At 48.4% G+C, this 24,543-nt stretch overlaps 1 protein-coding gene across 1 annotated transcript; it reads left to right on the plus strand.

Moving 5' to 3' along the window:
- The first annotated feature begins 21,638 nt into the window (after positions 1–21,638).
- LOC123395607 (probable carboxylesterase 2) lies at positions 21,639–23,501 on the plus strand. Its single transcript, XM_045090632.1, has one exon. The coding sequence runs from the start codon at positions 22,209–22,211 to the stop codon at positions 23,328–23,330; it is 1,122 nt and encodes a 373-aa protein (XP_044946567.1). The 5' UTR covers positions 21,639–22,208; the 3' UTR covers positions 23,331–23,501.
- Positions 23,502–24,543: the final 1,042 nt, after the last annotated feature.

Raw genomic sequence — 24,543 nt, forward strand, 5'->3', positions numbered from 1 at the left:
CAGGGAAGAAGGATTATGTCCTTAATGCTGCGCTAGGAGATGAACCACCCGCTATGTTCAATGTGCAGTCTTGTATGGCTTAAAGCCGGGACTTCAACGTCGCTTTGAGCATCATGGAGCATATGAGATGTTCCAGGAGTTGAAGTTTATCTTTCAGAAGAACGCCCGGATCGAGAGGTATGAGACCTCCGATAAATTCTATGCTTGCAAGATGGAGGAGAATTCGTCTGTTAGTGAACATGTGCTCAAAATGTCTGGGTACTCAAACCGTCTAGGTGAGCTGGGGATAGAACTCCCGCAAGAGGCTATCACTGACAGAATTCTTCAATCACTGCCGCCAAGCTATAAGGGCTTTGTGTTGAACTACAATATGCAAGGGATGAACAAGTCACCCGGCGAGTTGTTCGCGATGCTGAAAGTCGCAGAGTCAGAACTCCGTAAAGAGCATCAAGTGTTGATGGTGAATAAGACCACTAGTTTCAAGAGAAACGGCAAATGAAAGAAGGGTAATTCAAAGAAGAGCGGCAAGCCTGTTGCCAATCCGACGAAGAAACCCAAAGATGGACCTAAGCCTGAAACGGAGTGCTATTATTGCAAGGGTATGGGTCACTGAAAGCGCAACTGCCCCCAGTATTTGGTTGATAAGAAGGCGGCCAAAGAAAAATCAGGTATATTTGATATACATGTTATTGATGTGTACTTAACCAGCTCTCGTAGTAGTGCCTGGGTATTCGATACCGGTTCTGTTGCTCATATTTGCAACTCAAAACAGGAACTGCGGAATAAGCGAAGGCTGGCAAAGGATGAAGTGACGACGCGCGTGGGAAATGGTTCCAAGGTTGATGCAATCGCCGTCGGCACAGTTTCACTTCAGTTACCATGAGGATTAGTTATGAACTTGAATAATTGTTATTTAGTGCGTGCGTTAAGCATGAACATTATATCTGGATCTTGTTTATTGCGAGACGGTTACTCGTTTAAGTCAGAGAATAATGGTTGTTCTATTTCTATGAGTAATATCTTTTATGGTCATGCACCCAATGTGAGAGGATTGTTCATATTGAATCTTGATAGTGATAATACACATATACATAACATTGAGACCAAAAGAGTTAGAGTTAACAATGGTAGCGCCATGTTTTTTGTGGCACTGCCACTTAGGTCATATTTATGTAAAGCGCATGAAGAAACTCCATACCGATGGACTTTTGGAGTCACTTGACTTTGATTCACTTGACACGTGCGACTCATGCCTCATGGGCAAGATGACTAAAACTCCGTTCTCCGGAACAATCGAGCGTGCAAGTGACTTGTTGGAAATCATACATACCGATGTGTGTGGTCCGATGAGCGTGGAGGCACGCGGCGGATATCGTTATTTTCTCACCTTCACTGACGATTTGAGTAGATATGGTTATGTCTACTTGATGAAGCACAAGTCTGAAACATTTGAAAAGTTCAAGCAATTTCAGAGTGAAGTTGAAAATCATCGTAACAAGAAGATCAAGTTCCTACGATCTGATCGTGGGGGTGAATATCCGAGTTTCGAGTTTGGTGCTCACTTAAGACAATGTGGAATTGTTTCACAGTTGACACCGCCTGGAACACCACAGCGTAATGGTGTGTCCGAACGTCGTAATCGTACTTTATTAGAGATGGTGCGATCTATGATGTCTCTTACCGATTTGCCGTTATCGTTTTGGGGTTATGCATTAGAAACAGCTGCATTCACTTTAAATAGGGCACCATCAAAATCTGTTGAGATGACACCATACGAACAGTGGTATGGCAAAAGACCAAAGTTGTCGTTTCTTAAAGTTTGGGGATGTGATGCTTATGTCAAAAAGCTTCAGCCTGAATAGCTGGAACCCAAAGCGGAAAAGTGCATCTTCATAGGTTACCCAAAAGAGACAGTTGGGTATACCTTCTATCTCAAATCCGAGGGCAAAGTGTTTGTTGCTAAGAACAGAGATTTTCTCGAGAAGGAGTTTCTCTCGAGAGAATTGAGTGGGAGGAAGATAGAACTTGATGAGGTTGTCGAACCTCTCATCACTCTAGATGGTGGCGCAGGGCAAGGGGAAACCCCTGTCGTTGCGATGCCGGTTGAGGAGGAAGTTGATGATGATGATCATGAAACCCCGGATCAAGTTCCTGTCGAACCTCGCAGGTCGACGAGACCATGTACTACTCTAGAATGGTATGGTAATTCCGTCTTATCAATTATGTTGTTGGGCAACAATGAGCCTGCAAATTATGAAGAAGCAATGGTGGGCCCAGATTCCAACAAATGGCTGGAGGCCATGAAGTCCGAGATAGGATCTATGTATGAAAACAAAGTATGGACTTTGGAAGTACTACCTTGTTGGGGATATTACCTATGACTGACCCACCCTAGTTGGGCCGGGTTAGTCATTAGGCGATTCATCCGAGCAGGTATTTGGGCCTTGTCCTGGTCAAATCAAGGTCATATGACGGTTTGTGAATCGTGGAAAGTCTCCAAGCTTCGGAAGATAGCGACTTAGAGACCACAGGGGTCACGATTCGTAGGAAGGAAAGTATCCTTGTAAAACCCTAGGGGATTTGACCTGTATATAAAGGCGACTCCCAGGGGACGAGAGGGCAGGTTAGAAATCATCGAGTGCTAGGTTTGGCGAATTACGCCCCCCTTGTAATCGAATCCACATCAATACACACAAAAGCAGGACGTAGGCTATTACCTCCTCACGAGGGGCCGAACCTGGGTAAATCGCCGTGTCTCTCCCGCTTAACCCCTTGGAGTCGCCACCAAGGTGCGATGGCTCCAGTATTAAGTCCTTTCACGAGGACATCTGTCGTGACAAAACCACGACAGTTGGCGCCCACCGTGGGGCCTACGCACGGTGGAGTTGAGTTCTCAAAGGGAGCCCTACCAGGGTTTGGGAGTTACGCGACGGGGCTCATGACTCGGAGCCGCCGCGGGATAACCTACATCAACAACCAGCAATGGGGACCTGAAGCGGATTCGATTGAATCTGGTTACAGGGTCCCCCTCGGCAAGATCAACATCTTCATCGCATGATCGGATCATCCGCGCCTGAGCCGGACATCTCCACCGACATCGTCGAGCCGGCCAGGTACGTCCGCCAAGTCATAACGCCAAATCTGACTCGCCCGGTCTTTGTGGGGTTCACGCAGGGATCGGAGGAGCCAGAACGCTCGGCGACTCAGGAAACTACACCGGTCAACTCCGATGACGAATCATCCATGGGTGACTCAGATTCAATCCGCTCTCTGCATGGGGATTGTCTTGGGAGCTTGTCGCTGGCCATGGACCCAGAAATCCTTGACCGAACTCGCCGCCAGATCGCCATCTACATGGCTGGGGCGACTCAGCCCACACAAAACCCTACTAGAGGCGATGGAACCGGCGAGACGACCAGGAGCCCGGCCGCAGTCCTAGTGGATTTAGCGGCGGAGGTCACAAGGCTAATGGCGACTCCCCTCACACCAGAGAATCAAGAGGAGATAAACACGGAGCTGGCGAAACTCAGAGAGGCAGTGGCAAAGGCTCATCGGGACGCCGAGATGGAGTCCGCCAGGATCGAGACTCGGCAAGCTCAAATTACGGCCGAAAGGATGCGTTTAAACACTGACAACTGGCGGCTCGAGAGACAGCAGCGCGCGTCCAACGCCGTCCATCAGCGGAGACACCAGGGTCGCCTGCCCCATGACCTCAACCCGACCCGCCTGTTCGACACCCCACGAACCCCTGGGGCGGGAGCCGCCCCGGGGGGAGGACCGGGCCGCCCGCCTAACCCGCCGGCTCAGCCGGTTGAGGATCACATTCCCCGATTCCGGACGCCTCGAGGCCACTTTCCAACCCGGTGGATAACGTGCTTGCCGCAACTCGCCATCTGGACCCCAAATAGGAAAGCGCGCTCATCGAATTCATCCGTGAGAATCGGGACATCTTTGCACGGAAACCTTCTGACATGCATGGTGTGCTGAGAGAATTCGCTGAGCACCATCTTAATGTTGACCCAAAGTGCAAACCCGTCCAGCAGTACCTTCGCAGATTCAACGAGGAGCGACGCAAGGTGATTGGGGAAGAAATCGCCCGTCTTTTAGCCGCCGGATTCATCGTGGAAGTTTTTCACCCCAAATGGTTGGCTAACCCGGTTTTGGTACTCAAGAAGAATGGTACTTTTCGTATGTGTATTGACTATACAGACCTCAACAGAGCTTGTCCAAAAGATCCCTTCGCTCTTCCCCGCATCGACCAAATCATTGACTCGGTGGCGGGATGCGAACGATCGTGCTTTCTGGACGCCTATTCAGGATATCACCAGATCAAGATGGCCGTGGAGGATCAAGAGAAAACGGCCTTCATAACCCCCTTTGGGGCCTTTTGTTATGTGTCCATGCCCTTCGGACTCAAGAGTGCGGAGGCGACTTATCAACGCTGCATCCAGAATTGTCTTCGTAACCAAATTGGTCGCAACGTCCATGCCTATGTCGACGATATTGTGATCAAGACCCGCCAGGGGGAGACACTACTGGAAGACCTGAAGGAAACGTTTGATAAGCTACGGGTATATCAGATGAAACTAAATCCTACCAAGTGTGTTTTTGGTGTGCCTGTAGGAAAATTGTTGGGTTTCCTAGTATCAGAGCGCGGCATCGAAGCTAACCCGAACAAGATCGAAGCGGTTACCTCCCTCGGAAGGCCGGCGAACGTTAATCAAGTTCAATGACTGGCGGGTCGCATTGCGGCTTTAAGTCGTTTGTGATTCGCCTCGGGGAGAAGGCGATCCCTCTTTATCAATTATTGAGGAAATCCGATCGATTTGTTTGGACAAATGAGGCAGACGAGGCGCTCGAGGCCCTGAAACGCCAATTGGTTAACCCGCCGGTCCTGGCAGCCCCAACTGAAAACGAGCCCATGCTTCTGTATATCGCGGCAAATTCCAAAGCAGTAAGTGTGGCAGTGGTCGTTGAGAGAAAGGAAGAAGGAAAGGAATACCCAGTGCAGCGCCCAGTTTATTTTATCAGCGAGGTGCTAACTCTTTCCAAGCAGCGGTACCCACATTGGCAGAAGTTGGTATATGGGGTGTTTATGGCAAGTCGAAAACTTAAGCATTATTTCCAGGAGCACCCTATCACAGTGGTTAGCTCTGCCCCCCTTGGGGACATCATCCAGAATCGGGAGGCAACAGGGCGAATCGCCAAGTGGGCAATAGAGCTTGGGCCTCATCACATACAATATACTCCTCGCACAGCTATCAAGTCTCTGGCACTAGTTGATTTCGTTAACGACTGGACAGAGCTACAGGCTCCGGAAGACCGGCCTGGTCTCACTTACTGGACTATTTACTTTGATGGATCCAGGCAGCTGGAAGGCTCGGGGGCCGGTGTGGTGTTGGTATCCCCTCAAGGAGATAAGTTCTGATACGTTCTCCGACTCATGTTTCCGTGCACTAACAATGCGGCGGAATACGAAGCTTTGCTTCACGGCTTGCGACTCGCCAAGGAGATGAACCTAACACGAGTCAGATGTTTCGGTGACTCCGATTTGGTGGCACAACAAGTTTTGGGTACCTGGGATTCTCGGGACCCCATGATGGCAGCTTACAGGCGAGTTGTGTCTGATGTGGCGGGTCATTTTCATGGTTATCAGGTGGACCATATTGATCGGCGCCTCAACGAGGCAGCTGATGCCCCCTCGCGACTTGGCTCCCAGAGAAAGCCGGTTCCCCCTAATGTTTTTCTGGATATCTTACATAAACCATCTGTGATTTTACCGTTAGAGGAGGAATTGGCGATACCAGATCCCGAGTCTCAGCTCGTGGCGGCTCTCCATGTCACTCCGGATTGGGTTCTCCCTTATCTGGCTTATCTCGCTCGGGCCGAGTTACCGGCCGACGAAGTTTTGGCTCGCCAGATCGTTCGGCGCAGCAAATCCATGGTCATCATTAATGGCGAGTTATATAAACGGAGCGCCTGTGGAGTTTTTCAGCGATGTGTTTCCCCCGAAGAAGGATGCATAATCCTAAATGACATTCATTCCGGAGACTGTGGGCATCATGTCGGGTCACGTTCTTTGGTATCGAAGGCTTTTCGTCATGGTTTCTTTTGGCTGACGGCTCATGCAGATGCAGAAGACATAGTTCGTCGGTGCGAGGGGTGCCAGCGTTATGGGAGGCAGGATCATGTGACGGCTCAAGAATTAAGAATGATTCCCATTACTTGGCCTTTTGCGGTCTCGGGGCTGGACATGGTTGGCCCCTTTAAGATGTCCTCCAACAAGAAGACCCACCTGTTGGTGGCGGTTGATAAGTTCACCAAGTGGGTTGAGGCGGAACCTGTTGGGGCTTGCGATGCGGAAACAACGGTCAAATTTTTTAAGAAGCTGATTTTCCGGTTTGGATATCCGCATAGTATCATCACTGATAATGGTACTAAATTGTCCCAAGGGGCGATGCAGGAGTTTTGTCGTCGAGAACATATCCGACTTGATGTTTCTGCAGTCGCTCACCCACAATCTAACGGGCAGGCAGAGCGGGCGAATCAGGAGGTTTTGCGAGGGATTAAGCCCCGACTCATGGTTCCCCTGGAAAAAACCCCAGGGTGTTGGGTTGAAGAGTTACCTTTAGTAGTGTGGAGTATTCGGACTACCCCGAACCGATCCACGGGATTCATCCCTTTCTTTTTGGTCTACGGAGCAGAGGCTATTCTCCCTACTGACATAAGGCATGACTCGCTTAGAGTCACCACATATGTGCAACAAGACAATGAGCTGGCGCATCAAGACTCTTTAGATGCCTTAGAGGAGGCGCGTGACCTGGCTGCGGCCCGTTCGGCTATCTACCAGCAGGATCTGCGGCGTTATCATAGTCGCCGGGTTAAGAGTCGGACCTTTCAGGAAGGCGACTTGGTTCTTCGGCTGATACAAGATCGAGTAGGCATGCACAAGCTGTCACCACCTTGGGAAGGGTCGTTCGTCGTCAGCAAGAACCTCTGCAATGGCTCTTATTATTTGGTGGATCTCCGGCCTAATCGGCCGACCACGGAGGCTGAGTCAACTCGCCCCTGGAATATTGCCCACCAGCGGCCTTATTACACTTGAGCTCTTAAGCTCTACATTTTGTAAGTTTTTCAGTTTCATTATGAAGTAATAAAGTTACAAATACTCCATGGCTTGGGGGCTTATTCATTAAAGAGCAATTGTGTCATCGTGTTGCGACCTTATGAGCCGACAGAGTCATCATTTAGGGTGTGTGCTCGAGCTTTCTGACTCGCCTCATCCTGTCGCGACCTTATGAGCCGACGAAACCTGCATTTAGGGTGTGTACTCGAGCTTTCTGACTCGCCTCATCCTGTCGCGACCTTATGAGCCGACGAAACCTGCATTTAGGGTGTGTGCTCGAGCTTTCTGACTCGCCTCATCCTGTCGCGACCTTATGAGCCGACGAAACCTGCATTTAGGGTGTGTGCTCGAGCTTTCTGACTTGCCTCATCCTGTCGCGACCTTATGAGCCGACGAAACCTGCATTTAGGGTGTGTGCTCGAGCTTTCTGACTCACCTCATCCTGTCGCGACCTTATGAGCCGACGAAACCTGCATTTAGGGTGTGTGCTCGAGCTTTCTGACTCGCCTCATCCTGTCGCGACCTTATGAGCCGACGAAACCTGCATTTAGGGTGTGTGCTCGAGCTTTCTGACTCGCCTCATCCTGTCGCGACCTTATGAGCCGAGGAAACCTGCATTTAGGGTGTGTGCTCGAGCTTTCTGACTCGCCTCATCCTTTCGCGACCTTATTAGCCGACGAAACCTGCATTTAGGGTGCATGCTTGAGTTTTCTGACTCGCCTCATCGTGTCGCGACCTTATGAGCCGACGAAACCTGCATTTATGGGTGCATGCTTGAGTTTTTTGACTCGCCTCATCCTGTCGCGACCTTATGAGCCGACGAAACTTGCATTTATGGGTGCATGCTTGAGTTTTCTGACTCGCCTCAGCCTGTCGCGACCTTATGAGCCGATGAAATTGCTGTTTTTGTTTAAATGCATAGCCTTGAGGGTTTTGTACCTTTCTTTCTGATCCCTCTGGGAAATATTTGTTGTCATTTATTTGGTTTTCATATATGCTGTTTTCAAGGCCTAAAGACAGGTTAATGATCAGAATTACTATGTCCATGGCAAGTTGAGCATCTTAGAGGAGTCTCAAATATTTCAAAATCGCCTTACGAGCGACATAAAGATTCTTGCAAAGGGTATCACCAAAACAGTACCGACTTATGAAATAAACCTATTACATGGCTCTGAGGCCAAAATCAGTAAGGTTCATTCTGTTGGCGCCTTAGGATCATTCTGTTGTGGGCTTTGGCCAACTTCGATTTGCAAGTCGCCCAGTGCCCAATTGCACTTAGCCAAGGCTACGAAGTCATCGTCATCAGTCAGGATCGGTGCCAGGTCTGCTTCCAAGTCAAAAGGGTTCTTGGGTCGCCGAGGAGTTAAACTGGTCGTCGCAAAGGCTGGCGGGTTGACCCTCTTGTTTTTACTATCATAAGCCGCCTGATACTTTGATAAATCAAGGCTTGCTGCAAGCTGGGTTGCTGCCAGTCGGGAGTCCTTGACGACACGCTGATAGTCCTCTTCAACAAATTCTGACCCATCATCTTTTAGCTGAGGAAAGCCTGCTGCTACTTCTTCCGGGTTGATTTCTGGAGCATACGCCAAGCAGCGACTCAGGGCAGTCAGAACACCCTTTCGAGCGGCTGACTGAGTTAGCTCGCCAATTTGAGGGGGAAGTGTGGATAAGCAGCCAAGCACCTTCTTTATGGAAGTGATAGGCTCTTTGGCACCCATCACGGCTTTGACGGTCAAAACACTACCGGTGTACAGTTGCTCTGTCAGTGTGTAAATCGCCTTCAGCATCAGCACGCAGTCTTCTTGAAGGTTGGCGGCTCTCGGACCTGAGCAAGGAGTCATGATGATCAGCGACTTATGATAAAGATTATTTATAAAAAAAGAAGAGGAGATCAAAAGTTTGAGTAAGCTTACCGAAGACGGCTTGCGTCATGTTGGAGATATAACGCTTCAAGCCGGACAATTCCTGTTGCACGGTGGCCAGCCTGGCTTCAGCTTTCTCTGCTCTTTTTATGGCGGCATCTTGGTCAGCCTGAGCTCTTTTCAACTCGGCTTTGAGTTTTTCCAGCTCAGCCAAGGCCAATTGATATTTCTCCTCTGACTTAGCTCAGGTGTCTTACTGATCAGATAAGTTTTTCTTTAAATCGCCAAGCACCGATTCGGTGTGAGCAAGAGTTTCCTGTTGAAAGTACAAAACGAGGGCAAGTCTCAGAACTATTGCAAGCAATATCCCTGACACTTGGGGGCTAATGTATAATTTTTTCTTTTCAGATAAAATTATACAATTTCAAAGACCCGGCTCATCTTTTTACTGATGACCCGGCCCTTGGGGGTTACTGGTCGCAAAGTTCTTTCTAAATTTTCTTAAAAAGACCCGGCTCCTCTTTTTTACTGATGACCCGGCCCTTGGGGGTTACTGGTCACAAAGTTCTTTCTAAATTTTCTTAAAGACCCGACTCATCTTTTTATTGGATAATCCGGCCCTTGGGGGTTACTGGTCGCAAAGTTCTTTCTAACTTTTCTTAAGACCCGACTCATCTTTTTATTGGATGACCCGACCCTTGGGGGTTAATGGGAGCAATACAATATAACAAGTTTACCTCATGTTTGTTTTTTAACATTCGCAGCAGGCTCTTTTCCATCTCATAGCTCGCCTCCAGGCGACTTGAAAAACCAGAGCAGAGTTCCCCGAACTCCAGGTTTTCATACTCAGAAAGCTTGGCCTTCGAGAGTCTCGATTCAGGAATGGCTTGGGAGGAGGATGCCACATGTTTTGACAAAACCGTCGCCGACGGCTTCGAGAAGCCAATACCAGTAATAATCACAGCATCTGGGTCTCCTGTTGTCGTCAATGGACTTGGCGGCTTAGGGATATCCGTTGTTTCCTTCGGCGATTCAGGAAGATCCATCTGATTTTCAGGCTCGGCTTGATCCGGTTCATCCTGATTCGGTGCTGAGTCTTCGATGGTTCTGAAGTTGGGACAGGAGTTGACCCGCTGGTTTTCCTTTTCTTGGCATGTGCCCTAAAAAGAAGGGAGAAGCGTATTAAGGAATTGAAAGGTTCATTACTCTCAGAATTCAAAACAAGATTATCAAAATATTTACCCTGGAACTCGAATCATTGGTGGAAGTGTTGACATCACTGAGTCGCCAGATGTAGGAGGAGAGTTCTGCAAGAATTATACGTCAACAATATAGGTGGGTTACAGGCGTGATTCAAGGAGAACATGAAGAATTGTCATTCACAAAATACCTCATTTGGTTTCCTCTTGTTCGTTGCTGGTAAGCCGGACACCAGATCACCGGAATGACTTCGCGTCTTCCGATTTGAAGTGTGTTGTGCTTTCTTCAGTAGGAAATTTGGGTCCAAACAAGCATTTGGGTGTGAGAAGGGAACTTTCCCACAAACTCGCCTGGCCGGCTTATGTGGAGAAGGAGATGAATCGGAGGAAACAGAAATTACCTCAACGGAGTCCTCCTGGCTTTCGTTGTCTTCGTTCTATTACAAGGAAAGGGAAAGACATAAATACAAAGATTAACAGTAGTGGATGGCGAGTGAAAAGAGGATGAATTTTTACCTCCGAAAGTGCATCACCGACTTGAGATTCATCGACTTCGGATGGCTCGGCCATAGCAGCTTTGCCCTTACCCTTGGTTTTCTTTGAGGGTGGCTTAACATTTTTCATGGCTGACTTTTTGGGTTTTCTGGACCAGAACTTATCGCCTTTCTGAAATAGTTTATGTTACAAAAACACAATACAAATGAAGCATAAGGAGTAAAACCAAAGGCGGGTTAGATTTGTTCACCTTGGGCGCCGGGTTAATTTTGCAGAAAGGCTTGAGGCCGATTTGGCCGCATTTTCCTGCGGGCTCGCCAGTCAGTTTCTTGATAATGGTGACAATGTCCTTTTCTGTTAAAGCCGTATGGAAATAACATTGAGGATGATCTAGGGTGCCATCAAATTCGCACATCAGACCGTCCCGGCGACTCAGAGGGAGGATACGCCATTCGACCGAGCAGCGGATTAGGTCAACTCCAGTAAGGCCATTATTCGTCAAGGACCTTAATTCGAACAGTACGGGGATGCACTCCGATTCTTCTTCCTCGGTGAGTTTGTCTGGGAGCTTGAAGTTTGTTGGAAGGCGAGTTGGCCGGTAGCCCAGAAGTTTGTTTTCGCCTACAGGAGAAGTCTCTTGACAGTAGAACCAAGACTCGCCCCAACCTTTGGGATGGCTGGGCATGGCAAGTGAGGGAAATGGGCTATCCCTGCGGCGTTGGACATTGACACCGCCGAGTTCCAGGCTGGGACCGTTGTGGAATTCCGTTTGGCGATTCAGATGGAAAAAGTGCCAAAATAGAGGAACAGAGGGCTCAATCCGCAGATAAGCTTCACAGAAAACTTGGAATTGGCATAAGTTGCTTATGGAATTGGGTCCCAAATCCTGGAGGCGGACGTTCATGAAAGCCATGGCGTCTTTAAGAAACTTCGATCCAGGCGGCTTAAAACCTCGCTCCAGGTGTTCAACAAAGACGACTATTTCCCCTTCCCTGGGGTTAGGAAGATCCTCTCCAAACCCGGTGCGCCAGCCGATAACATTCTGGGGATCTAGGTTGCCCGTTTTCACGTAATCAGCCAATATGGTATCGTCAACCTTAGTAGGGAGCCAGTCACTTTTGAAGACGGCGCCCATGCTACAAAGAGGTAAGGTGTGAACTTACATGCCTCGAACGTCTACTGTAAGGGATGAAATAAGTTCATTTAAATCGCCAAGTACTTTGTCCACGGACTAAGGGAAGGACTTGACTCGCCATATCAAAGGGCCGAGTCGGTTTATTATGGCGACTTATGGGGTGTGGCTATTTACAAGAGCTGCGCTCTAGAGATGACGGGGACGTTCGTTCGAAATATCAAAGTGTGAAGACTACAAACAGCTTTCCACAAACAGTAGGTAAATGGTGGATCTATCAGGCAGGTAAAAAACCCCTGAGAAAAACGACTGGATGCGGCCATTTCTTACCAGGGCAAGACGACACCCCTCATTTGATGGAACACTATACTAAAAGATCCACAAGTAAAGATGGATAAATAAAGGTATTCAAGGGCATTGGATATCTCATCAATGTTTGTGTTAATCGGTTCAGGGTATGCGACGTCTGCTCGCGAGGAATGTGAAGAACTTAGAAATGGCAGGAACATGGCAATGGCCGGAATTCTGAGCAGGGACTGGATCTTTTCCTAAAAAGGGGGCGAAGGCCTAACCTGATGCTCTCAGACGAAGAGGGCCGACGACGACGAAGGTTGTTGGAGAAGCACGGAGTTTTCGTCGGGCGACGAGGTCTTCGGCGGCGGCGGAGTTCGTAGCAGACGGCAAGATGGTCGGCGACGATGTGGTGGTCGACGACGGCGGACAGATCGGCCGCGGCGCGAAGCTGGACGACGGCGAAGGCCTAGGGGCGGCACCAAAGCTTCTCGCGTGAAGGTGGGAAGGACGGCGGCGACGAAGTCCTCGGAAGGCGATGAGGTTTTCTCGCTGCAGTGATGGGGAAGAGATTGACGAGACTGGTAGGTGGGGAGCACCAGTCCTGTTCCCCCCTGTCTATTTATCAGAGCCGGCGCTGGAATCGAGGCACCGTGAGCGGGAACCGCCAGGGAATAAAAAGATTCGCTATAAATGCGCACCGAAGACTTCGGGATAACGATGTGCAAAGATCCGTTGGGGTTGTGTCAATCTTCCCGAAAATCGAGGGATAAGAAGAGGCCAACAAGAAATGGTTTGGCGACTTAAAGAATTTTCGGTGCTCGATGGTGGGTTACAATTTCTGACATATGAAGGAAAATGAGGAATTAATCGCCTTCAACTAAGCAGATGTATTGGCATGAAGAAGAAGTTCAAGTCAATTTGGGGCCTAATGTTGGGGATATTACCTGTGACTGACCCGCCCTAGTTGGGCCGGGTTAGTCATTAGGCGATTCATCCGAGCAGGTATTTGGGCCTTGTCCTGGTCAAATCAAGGTCATATGACGGTTTGTGAATCGTGGAAAGTCTCCAAGCTTCGGAAGATAGCGACTTAGAGACCACCGGGGTCACGATTCGTAGGAAGGAATGTATCCTTGTAAAACCCTAGGGGATTTGACCTGTATATAAAGGCGAGTCCCAGGGGACGAGAGGGCAGGTTAGAAATCATCGAGTGCTAGGTTTGGCGAATTACGCCCCCCTTGTAATCGAATCCACATCAATACACACAAAAGCAGGACGTAGGCTATTACCTCCTCACGAGGGGCCGAACCTGGGTAAATCGCCGTGTCTCTCCCGCTTAACCCCTTTGAGTCGCCACCAAGGTGCGATGGCTCCAGTATTAAGTCCTTTCACGAGGACATCTGTCGTGACAAAACCACGACATACCTGAAGGCCGCAAGGCTATTCAGAAGAAATGGATCATTAAGAAGAAGACGGACGCTGACGGTAATGTGACCGTTTATAAAGCTTGACTTGTGGCAAAGGGTTTTTCACAAGTTCAAGGAGTTGACTACGATGAGAAGTTCTCACCCGTAGCGATGCTTAAGTCCGTCAGAATCATGTTAGCAATAGCTGCATTTTTCGATTATGAAATCTGGCAGATGGATGTCAAAACGGCGTTCCTTAACGGTTTCCTTAAGGAAGAGTTGTATATGATGCAACCCGAAGGTTTTGTCGATCCTAAAAATGCTAACAAAGTGTGCAAGCTCCAGCGATCCATTTATGGACTGGTGCAAGCATCTCGGAGTTGGAATAAACGCTTTGATGAGGTGATCAATGCATTTGGGTTTATACAAGTGGTTGGAGAATCTTGTATTTACAAGAAAGTGAGTGGGAGCTCTGTGGCGTTTCTAATATTATATGTGGATGACATATTACTGACTGGAAACAACGTGGAGTTTTTTGAGAGCATAAAGGATTACTTGAATAAAAGTTTCTCTATGAAGGACCTAGGAGAAGCTGCTTACATTCTAGGCATTAAGATCTATAGGGATAGATTGAAACGCCTGATAGGACTTTCACAAAGTACATACCTTGATAAAGTTTTGAAGAGGTTCAAAATGGAACAGTCCAAGAAGGGGTTCTTGCCAGTTTTACAAGGTACGAGATTGAGTAAGACTGAGTGCCCAGCAACTGATAAAGATAGAGAGCATATGAGCACCGTCCCCTATGCTTCAGCCATAGGTTCTATCATGTATGCAATGCTGTGCACTAGACCGGACGTTAGCCTGGCCATAAGTATGGCAGGCAGGTTCCAGAGTAATCCAGGAGTAGATCACTGGACGGCGGTCAAGAATATCCTGAAGTACCCGAAAAGGACTAAGGAGATGTTTCTCGTGTATGGAGGTGACGAAGAGCTCGCCGTAAAAAGTTACGTCGATGCAAGCTTTGACACAGATCCGGACGACTCTAAGTCGCAGACCGGATACGTATTTATTCTTAATGGGGGTGCGGTAAGCTGGTGCATTTCCAAGCAAAGCATCGTAGCAGATTCTACATGTGAAGCAGAGTACATGGCTGCCTCGGAGGCGGCTAAGGAGGGTGTCCGGATGAAGCAGTTCATGATGGATCTTGGAGTGGTGCCAAGCGCACTGAATCCAATAACCATGTTTTGTGACAACACGGGTGCCATTGCCTTAGCAAAGGAACCACGGTTTCACAAGAAGACCAGACACATCAAACGACGCTTCAACCTCATCCGCAACTACGTCGAAGGGGAGGACGTAAATATATGCAAAGTGCACACGGATCTGAATGTAGCAGACCCGCTGACTAAACCTCTTCCACGGGCAAAACATGATCAACACCAGAACTGTATGGGTGTTAGATTTATTACAATGTAATTCGCATGGTGATGTGAGGGCTAGATTATTGACTCTAGTGCAAGTGGGAGACTGTTGGAATTATGCCCTAGAGGCAATGATAAATAAGTTATTATTATAATTCATGTATCAAGATAATCATTTATTATCCATGCTATATATGTATTGAATGAAGACTTAGATACATGTGTGGATACATAGACAAAACACCGTCCCTAGCAAGCCTCTAGGTGGCTAGCCAGTTGATCAAGGATAGTCAGGGTCTTCTGACTATGTACAAGGTGTTGTTGCTTGATAACTAGATCACATCATTGGGAGAATCATGTGATGGACTAGACCCAAACTAATAGACGTAGCATGTTGATCGTGTCATTTTGTTGCTACTATTTTCTGTGTGTCCAGTATTTGTTCCTATGACCATGAGATCATATAACTCACTGACACCGGAGGAATGCTTTGTGTGTATCAAACGTCGCAACGTAACTGGGTGACTATAAAGGTGTTCATTGAGTTAGTATGGATAGAGATTGGGATTTGTCGCTCCGTGTGATGGAGAGGTATCTCGGGGCCCACTCGGTAATACAACATCACACACAAGCCTTGCAAGCAATGTGACTTAGTGTAAGTTGCGGGATCTTGTATTACGGAACGAGTAAAGAGACTTGCCGGTAAACGAGATTGAAATAGGTATGCGGATAGTGACGATCGAATCTCGGGCAAGTAACATACCGAAGGACAAAGGGAATGACATACAGGATTATATGAATCCTTGGCACTGAGGTTCAAACGATAAGATCTTTGTAGAATATGTAGGATCCAATATGTGCATCCACGTCCCGCTATTGGATATTGACCTGGGAGTCCCTCAGGTCATGTCTACATAGTTCTCGAACCCGCAGGGTCTGCACACTTAAGGTTCGACGTTGTTTTATGCGTATTTGAGTTATATGGTTGGTTACCGAATGTTGTTCGTAGTACCGGATTAGATCACGGACATCACGAGGGTTTCCGGAATGGTCCGGAGACGGAGATTGATATATAGGATGACCTCATTTGATTACCGGAAGGTTTTCGGAATTACCAGGAATGTACCGGGAATGACGAATGGGTTCCGAATGTTCACCGGGGAGGGGGGCGTCCCACCCCGGGGAAGCCCATAGGCCTTAGGGGTGCCGCACCAGCCCTTAGTGGACTGGTGGGCAAGCCCAAAGAAGCCCCTGCACAGGAGATAAGAAAATCAAAGAGAAAAAAGGGGAAGTGGGAAGGAAGGGAAGGACTCCACCTTCCAATCCTAGTTGGACTAGGATTGGAGGAGGAATCGTCCTCCCCCCCCCTTCGTCTGAAACCCCTTGAGCCCCAAGGCAAGGCCCCTGCCCTCCCACCTATATATACAGAGGTTTTAGGGCTATTTGAGACAACTTTTCCACGGCAGCCCGACCACATACCTCCACGGTTTTTCCTCTAGATCGCGTTTCTGCAGAGTTCGGGCGGAGCCCTGCTGAGATTAGATCACCACCAACCTCCGGAGCGCCGTCACGCTGCTGGAGAACTCATCTACCTCTCCTCTCTCTTGCTGGATCAAGAAGGCCGAGATCATCGTCAAGCTATACGTGTGCTGAACGCGGAGGTGCCGTCCGTTCGGCACTAGATCGGAGCGGATCGTGGGACGGATCGCGGGACGGTTCGCGGGGCGGATCGAGGGACGTGAGGACGTTCCACTACATCAAGCATGTTTATTAACGCTTCTGCTGTGCGATCTACAAGGGTACATAGATCTGAAATCCCCCTCATAGATGGACATCACCATGATAGGTCTTCGTGCGCGTAGGAAAATTTCTGTTTCCCATGCGAATTTCCCCATCAATTTCCGCGCGGCCGTTCCCCGCTCCTCCCTCCTCGGCAGCCGTTGCCCCGCCCACTGCATGCTCCGGACCTTCTTCCCCGCCATTCTTCGCCGCCATGGAAGCCTTCCAGCCGACGAATCTCGTCAACGTGGAGGTCACGCACGCGCAATCTCGTCCAACGGATCTCGTCGCCGGCCATGTCGCCCTCGTCGTCGCCCTAGTCACCAACGCGCCAGCGCGCAAGCGGCAAGGCAATGTTCCCGTACAGGGCGGCATTCCGGCTGGCCCAGCCGGAAAGGAAGGCGCGCCGGGCGCCGCCGCTGCTGCGCTATCTGCCCGGTCGCCGGCGGGGAACATGAGCAAGGTTTCGGGCGTGAAGCGGAAGAAGGTTCCTACGAAGAAACCTTCGGCCACTCCATCCTCCCCGACGAGACGTTCCCCGACGGTGCCTTTCTACGGCGCTACTTCCACCATAGACGAGGTGTTCGATGAAAGGACCGGAAGGTATGCATCTTCGCTCACTTACGTTTTGCTTCTATTTTTCGCCATTATGGTAGGTGGTGATGTGCTTTCACTCAATGTAGCGGTGGTTCAAACAATGTCGCTGTCGAGTTCGTGAACTTGTTGGCCACCAACGCAATCGACATCGGTTTAGCCGGAATCGCTGTCAAATTTCGACTATGTTTTGTTGGGAGGTTTTCCGATTTGCGGGTCGACGCGGCGGCGCGTGAGTAGACCCCGCATTGACGACCCGCACAATAACATCTTCCGCGAATATCCTTTTGTACGGGTCCGTTTTGGGAGGTCTGCCTTTGTCCGCATTCGGCCGGACCGCAAAGAACCTTTTAGCGAATTATAAACGACTTTTACGGCTCGACGTTATACAGGATCTGCTAGAGATGCTATGACTAACTCAGCGTGAATTGAGGTCCAAAAAGAAAGCCCATTATATACAACACACAGTCAATTAACACACAATAAGGAAGAATATGTACTACAAAAAACTACTAGTTGCCATGTGAACAGAAAAATAGTACTTCAAATAAAAATGCCAACATATACAATTATGCATGGCAAAACTAAGAAAACATAGATAAAGGAATTTGTCGTGACCAAGAAAATAAATTTGCAATTAAGTTAATATTAAAAAAGAAAATAAAATAAAAAACAAATGTCATGCTCTTAATAACAAATATGTCATGTGTTTATAATGAAATGCCATGATCTTAATAATATAAATTCCATGATCTTAGTAATAAAAATGTCATGGCAAAAACATCAAAAAATACCTACGGTCTTAATAACAGAAATGCCATGCATTTATAATAAAAATGACACGCTCTTAAAATTAAAATGTCATGTGCTTAATAATACAAAATGTTATGCTCTTAGTAATAAATATACCATGGCAAAAAACATCAAAAAATACATATGCTCTTAATAACAAAAATCCAATGCATTTATAATAAAAATGACATGCTCTAAAAATAAAGATGGCATGTTCTTAATAATATAAAATGTCATGCTCTTAGTACTAAAAATGACATGAAAAATATATTAAAAAATACATACGCTCTTAATGATAATATGTCATGCTCTTAGTTGTAAAAATGGCATGGCAAAACCATAAAAAAATACATATGCTCTTAATGATAAAAAATGTCATGCTTTTTGAAATAAAAATGTCATACGCTTTGAAATAAAAATGCCATGCACTTTGAAATAAAAATGCCATGCTCCTAATAGAAAAATTCCATGCTCTTAAAGAATACAAATGTCATGGTATATACAAATGCCATGTCCTTATAATAAAAAAATGGCATGCTCTTTAAAAAATGACATGGTATATACATTGGAAAATTACATGGTTCCAACAAAAATGCCATGCTTCCTACACAAAGTGCCATGGTTTATGCAAAAAATGCATTGGTTCTCTACAGATGAAAATTTGCTAATGGTGGAAACATGTTTGATTTGCTATGGTTTATGCAAAAAATGCATTGGTTCTCTGCAAATGAAAAATTGCCAATGGTGTAAACATGTTTGATTTGCCATGGTTTATACGTTGTATTTGCCATGGTTTATACGAACAATATTATCGTTGCTACAAAATGGCATGTTTCCTACAGAAATGCCATGGTTCTCTAAAAAATGACATAGTTTTTCTTCTAAAAAATGTCATCAGGACACATGTTTAATTTGCCATGGTTCGTATGAAAAATGCCATGGTGTGGAATAGTTTTTTCTTTCGGGTACATGTTGCCCCCCCCCCCCCCCGCCCCCCAATGGGGACACATGTTGAATTGGCATGTTATATAAATTATAAATGTCATGCTTCCTACAAAAAATGTCTTGGGGATACATGTTGATTTGCCGTGGTATATACATTATGAATGTCATTGTTCCTACAAATAAAATGCCAAAATTTCTACAAAAAAGCAATAGGGACACATGTTGACATGATATTGTTACAAAAAAGAATGGTATGGATAAATTATAGAAAATTTCTGGAAAAATCACTTGTTCCTTTGGAAAATGCCATGGTTTCTAGAAACAACAAATTTTCTATGGGCACATATCGTTTTGTTGTGGTATATACATTATGAATGTCATCGTCCCTACAAAAATGCTAATATTTCTACAAAAAAAGCAATAGGGACACATGTTGACATGATATTATTACAAAAAAGAATGCCATGGATAAATTATAGAAAATTACTGAAAAAAAAGCTTTGGTTCCTTTGGAAAATGCCATGGTTTCTAGAAAACCAATTTTTCCACGAGCACACGCTGATTTGCCAACATATATACATGTTGTTGCTACAAAAATGCCGTGGCAAATAACCTACGGAAAACTAGCATGGTAAATTAGTGGTTACTGGAGCTTGGTAAAATGCCATGGCAAATAAATTGTGGATTACTCACGAACAGATAACTAATGAAAAAATTGTCATTGCAAAAAAACATCTAAATAACAACCAAGGTAAGCAGATGTAGTGTGTTCTACAAAAATGCTATGGATTTTGTAAAAACATGGCAGATTTGACACTGTGGCCCATAGAATTTCTAATCAAAGTGTACATCCTCATTTCTATTTGAAAATGCGGTTGTTTTTATCTACCCACATGGAAAACTCCAAAAATTATTGTTGTCATCTCATGATAAACGTCATATTGAAGGGAAAATGCCATGGTTGGACAAAGAGGATGGGAGTCTTATTTGAATAATCTGTCATGGCATTTGCTACAACTAATGGTGCAAAAACAATTCTTTTGCAAAACAGGGATAGAGAATTGGCCGCGTCCCTTCATGGCGGCTAGTAGATGCACCTTGATGCAAAGCAATGGAGAAGGGCGGACAAGCACTTCCTTGGGGAACTCATCCATGGCGGCTGAAGAATGGCGATGTACGCGAAGTGGCACGCAGAGCGAGCGCCACAAGTTTACCGAAGCCGGCAACTGCGGATGCAGGCGGCAACGATGGCGTCATAGGAGCGGTCGCGGAGCTCCTACAAGCAATAAGCGACTATGGCGGTCCTGAATGGGAACAATGCATGCAAGGTGTAGAGACGGGATAAAAGGAAGGGGAGTACGGCGTCCCGGAACACGGGCCGCGGTGGTCCGGCCGCCGCGCGATCGCGGTCGTCGGACCCCTCTCTGCTCGCCTTTCTCTTTTTTTCGAGAATACACCAATGGCGTACCATATTTTTCTTAGAAGAGAGCAAAACCATTTATAAGAAGATCAAGCACATTGCGGACAATGGCTTGATCGAAGGCCCACACCAATGCATACCAAAGAACCGAAAGCTACTCTCATGCTAATCTATGTAGTCCTACCGTACCAGCCTTCCCCCAATTCTTAATTCCCATGATACCCCCCTTCAGTTGTGTAGGGTTTAGTTGTTGTGTTGTTCTTCGGAAAACCCCGACGTTACGTTCTTTCCAGAAAGACCACGTCATCGCCATCAGCCAGGAGTCGAACCCTCTCTTCTCCCTCTTGGCGAGGAAGCTCCTAGCCAAAGTCCTCCTTTGCATCAGAGTGTTGTGAGTCGAAGGACTCGCAATGGCCAGCCTGAAGTGGCTGAGGATTAGATGCCACACCTTTCTAGCGTATGGGCATTGGATTAGGATGTGGCCCACTCAGTCTTCCTCTTGGAGGCAAGTGAAACAAGGAAAGGTTTGGTCTGTAATCCATGACAAATTTATCAATCCGAGGTCCACACCATATATTGTGATGCAAGCCAAAGGAAGATTTTGCACTTTAACGACGATCAAGCCTTTCAAATATACGCAGTGGGTGGTCTGGCCCAAGCAAAGCTCCTCATAAGTGGACTTCGTCGCGTAAGTTTCAGAGATGCTAGGCCAAGTTAAAAGATTCTCTCTCACCTCGTCCCTCTCAACGAGAGAAATGGCATTGCCGCAACACGTACAATTGCATCTACATCGTGAAATTTAACCTGTTCGGGATGCTTTGCTACCAGCAAAGGGAGAAATAAGGATAACAAGCGGATATGTTCATGGTGTGCATTTGATGTGGCTAGCATTAAGGATGTAGAGCGGCACTCGATCCACTCCGCTTCCAGGTCAAAGTATCTTAGGCTAGTTATATAATTTTTTTCACTAGATTTATCATAGTTTAAACTAATATTATGTTATGCGGGCTTTTGCCGGATGCCCGGCTACATCCCTAGCTAAGTATGCATGGACGCGTTCGTCCACTGCCGAATGATTTGTTTTCTGACATGACCACTGGGGTGCTTTAAGATTCGGGATTTGGATCCAACAGCAGGCGGGCAGTTCGCTGTGAAATCCCCTCTGCCCGACGGTCGCCGGTTAATATTTCTTTTTGATCTTACGGAAGGAGATATCATTCCCAACTCCAGTTCTGAAAATAAAGGAGACGGACAGTGACTAGGAAGAAGAAACAGACTCCACCGGAACCGAGGACGACCCGTAGGGAATGCAAATGCTAGTCCGTCGGTTTGGTGAGACCGGTGAAAGGAACCTTGTAGTAGTTGCATCCCTCAAGCTCGCGCAAATTATTGTAGTATTGTCCATCCTCAACCTTAAACGGCCACCACTCCTGATATTTCCCCAACCGCAATCGGGCAGCGAGCATCCGGACTCCACCGGTGCAGTAGTACAAAACCACCAGTCAAACAGATCACCAACGCCGGAGAAAGGTCAGCTCACTCCTCACGCTCCTGCTTCCCGAGCCCCCAAAACACAAACATCATCACCACATCCATTCTCAAACTTCGCAATCCCGTGCTCTATCCTATCCAAAGCACCACATTATTTATTCATTCATTCATTCACTCAGCATCATCCACCAAAGTCCCAATCCCAAATCCCACTTCTTTTTCTCCTCCTCTCCGGCACAGCGGTCGCGAGCAAGGATGGTGTCCAAGATCAAGCGGCTGCCGACGCTGGCCAAGGTGGCCCTGCTCCTGCTCGTCCTGCTGCTCCTCCTCACCGCCATCCTGCTGCTCATCTTCCTGGTCCCGCGCCACCGCACGGCGCCGCTGCCGCCGGCCGCGCCCCCTGGGCCGGCGGATAACTGCTCGGACCGCGCCGTGGCGTTCGACTTCTCCCCGTTCCTCGTCCAGTACAAGGGCGGCTGCGTCCACCGGATGGATGGCACCGCGCGGGTCCCTGCCGGCGTCGACGCGGCCACCGGGGTGAGCTCCAAGGACGTCGTCATCGACCACGCGACCGGCCTCGGGGCCCGGATGTACCTGCCGGCGGGGGCAGGCGAGGGCAAGAAGAAGGAGAAGGACCTGCCGGTCGTGGTGTTCTTCCACGGCGGCGCGTTCGTCATCATGACGCCGTTCGAGCCCAAGTACCACGACTACCTCAACGCGCTCGTGGCCAAGGCGCGCGTGGTGGCGGTGTCCGTGGACTACCGCCTGGCCCCGGAGCACCCGCTGCCGGCCGCCTACGACGACTCGTGGGCGGCGCTCAACTGGGCCGCCAGGAACGCGGACGCCGGGCCGGAGCCGTGGCTGCGGGACCGCGGGAACCTCTCCCGCCTCTTCCTCGCCGGCGACAGCGCCGGCGCCAACATCGCGCACAACATGGCGATGCGCGCCGGGAGCGGGCTGGAGGGCGGCGCAGCCATCCTGGGCGTGCTGCTCCTGGACCCCTACTTCTGGGGGAAGCGGCCCGTGGGCGCGGAGACGACGGACCCGGCGACGCGGCGGCGGTACGAGGCGACGTGGTCGTTCGTGTGCGCCGGGCGGTACGGCATCGACGACCCGCTGATCAACCCGCTGGCGGCGCCGGCGGCGGAGCTGCGGGGCCTGGCGTGCGCCCGCATGGCGGTGACCACGTCGGGGCTGGACGACTTCGAGGCGCGCGGGGAGGCGTACGCGGCGGCGCTCAACGGCAGCGGGTGGGGCGGCGAGGTGGTGCGGTACGAGACCGCCGGCGAGCGGCACGTCTACTTCCTGGACCAGCCCGCCAGCCCCAAGTCCGCCAGGGAGCTCGCGTTCGCGGCCGCGTACCTGAGCCGGGGCTAGGACACGGACACTTGGTGGGATGGGATCGATCGGTTGGATCGTCGTGCAGTGCAGTGCACCGGTGCACGTGAGATCGTGAGGATTGGTTGGTGATTGCCGACTTGCCGTACATGATTGATTAGCTTCTCCGATTAACTATATCACTTTAGTATATACTGTTGCTTTTGTTTCCTAGCTAGCGTTTCGATTATTGTTGGGTTCATGGTGAGCCTGTGCCTCTGGGGATACGGAAATTTCGTTGAACTTTGGGGAAAGTTCCCTAGGAAGGAAGGTGGTGCGAGGCGATGCTTTCCGTGACTGGAGAGTGCGGACATTGTTAGACGCATTGGTCAACCTCGAAAAGCATCCGAATCGGCCATTTCAGCGGTTGGAAATGCATGATCAAACGGGGACAAGTAGCGTGAAACCTCGTTGTACGCACGTTCTTCGTTTGTCTCTCTAGCCTCCTCTCGTTGACAGAAGCCAGTGGTCGTCAAGTTTAACTGTTTATACCGTTGCAAGCTTCTACTCGTGGGAGGATCAAGGGATCCGCCTCACCTACAAGCTCGACCTGGATGACCTAGAGGCGCGGATGGCGCCCCCCCCCCCCCCCCCCCCTCATCGTTCACAACGGAGGCGAGGCTGTAGGGAGGAGGCGATCAGTCTACCCACAACTCATCAGTTTCGCGGGCAAGTGACTTCTTCGGAATCTGCACCGCTTCCATCTGATACGTCGAAGGCTAGGGGCATGTCGGTCCCGGGGGGATCTGTGTCCTACCTACGGTTAGGGATGGCACCTGTTGAATTTGGATATGGATGAAGCCACTCCATATCCTTGCCCGTCGTCCCAAACCTTACCTCATTACACGTATCCATACCCGTTATGGGTATAATTTTTTCCATACCCATCATCCGTCCGGATAAATGGATATCCACGGATAAAACTACCTAGATTTGCAATACACCAATTCAAGTATTACATAGTTATAAACGAACAACCTATAATAATAATGTATAAGAAACAACACTTCATGACAGCAACACATACTCGTAAATAGCAACACACTCTGGACGTGGGCTAGCTACTGGATTTATGTACATATAATACGTTTAATATATGGATAAATAAAATTTAAAGCCTATGTTTTAAATTATATGCAGGTACATAGGTACACATGTATGGGTTATACTAAACCATACTTGATGGGTTTCAATTTTTTCCTGTTTATGTATC

Source organism: Hordeum vulgare, chromosome 5H (assembly GCF_904849725.1).
Source record: "Hordeum vulgare subsp. vulgare chromosome 5H, MorexV3_pseudomolecules_assembly, whole genome shotgun sequence".
Classification (NCBI taxonomy): Eukaryota; Viridiplantae; Streptophyta; class Magnoliopsida; order Poales; family Poaceae; genus Hordeum; species Hordeum vulgare.

Coding starts and splice junctions, on each gene's coding strand:
- LOC123395607 (XM_045090632.1), top strand. CDS start 22,209: ATGGTGTCCAAGATCAAGCGGCTGCCGACGCTGGCCAAGGTGGCCCTG.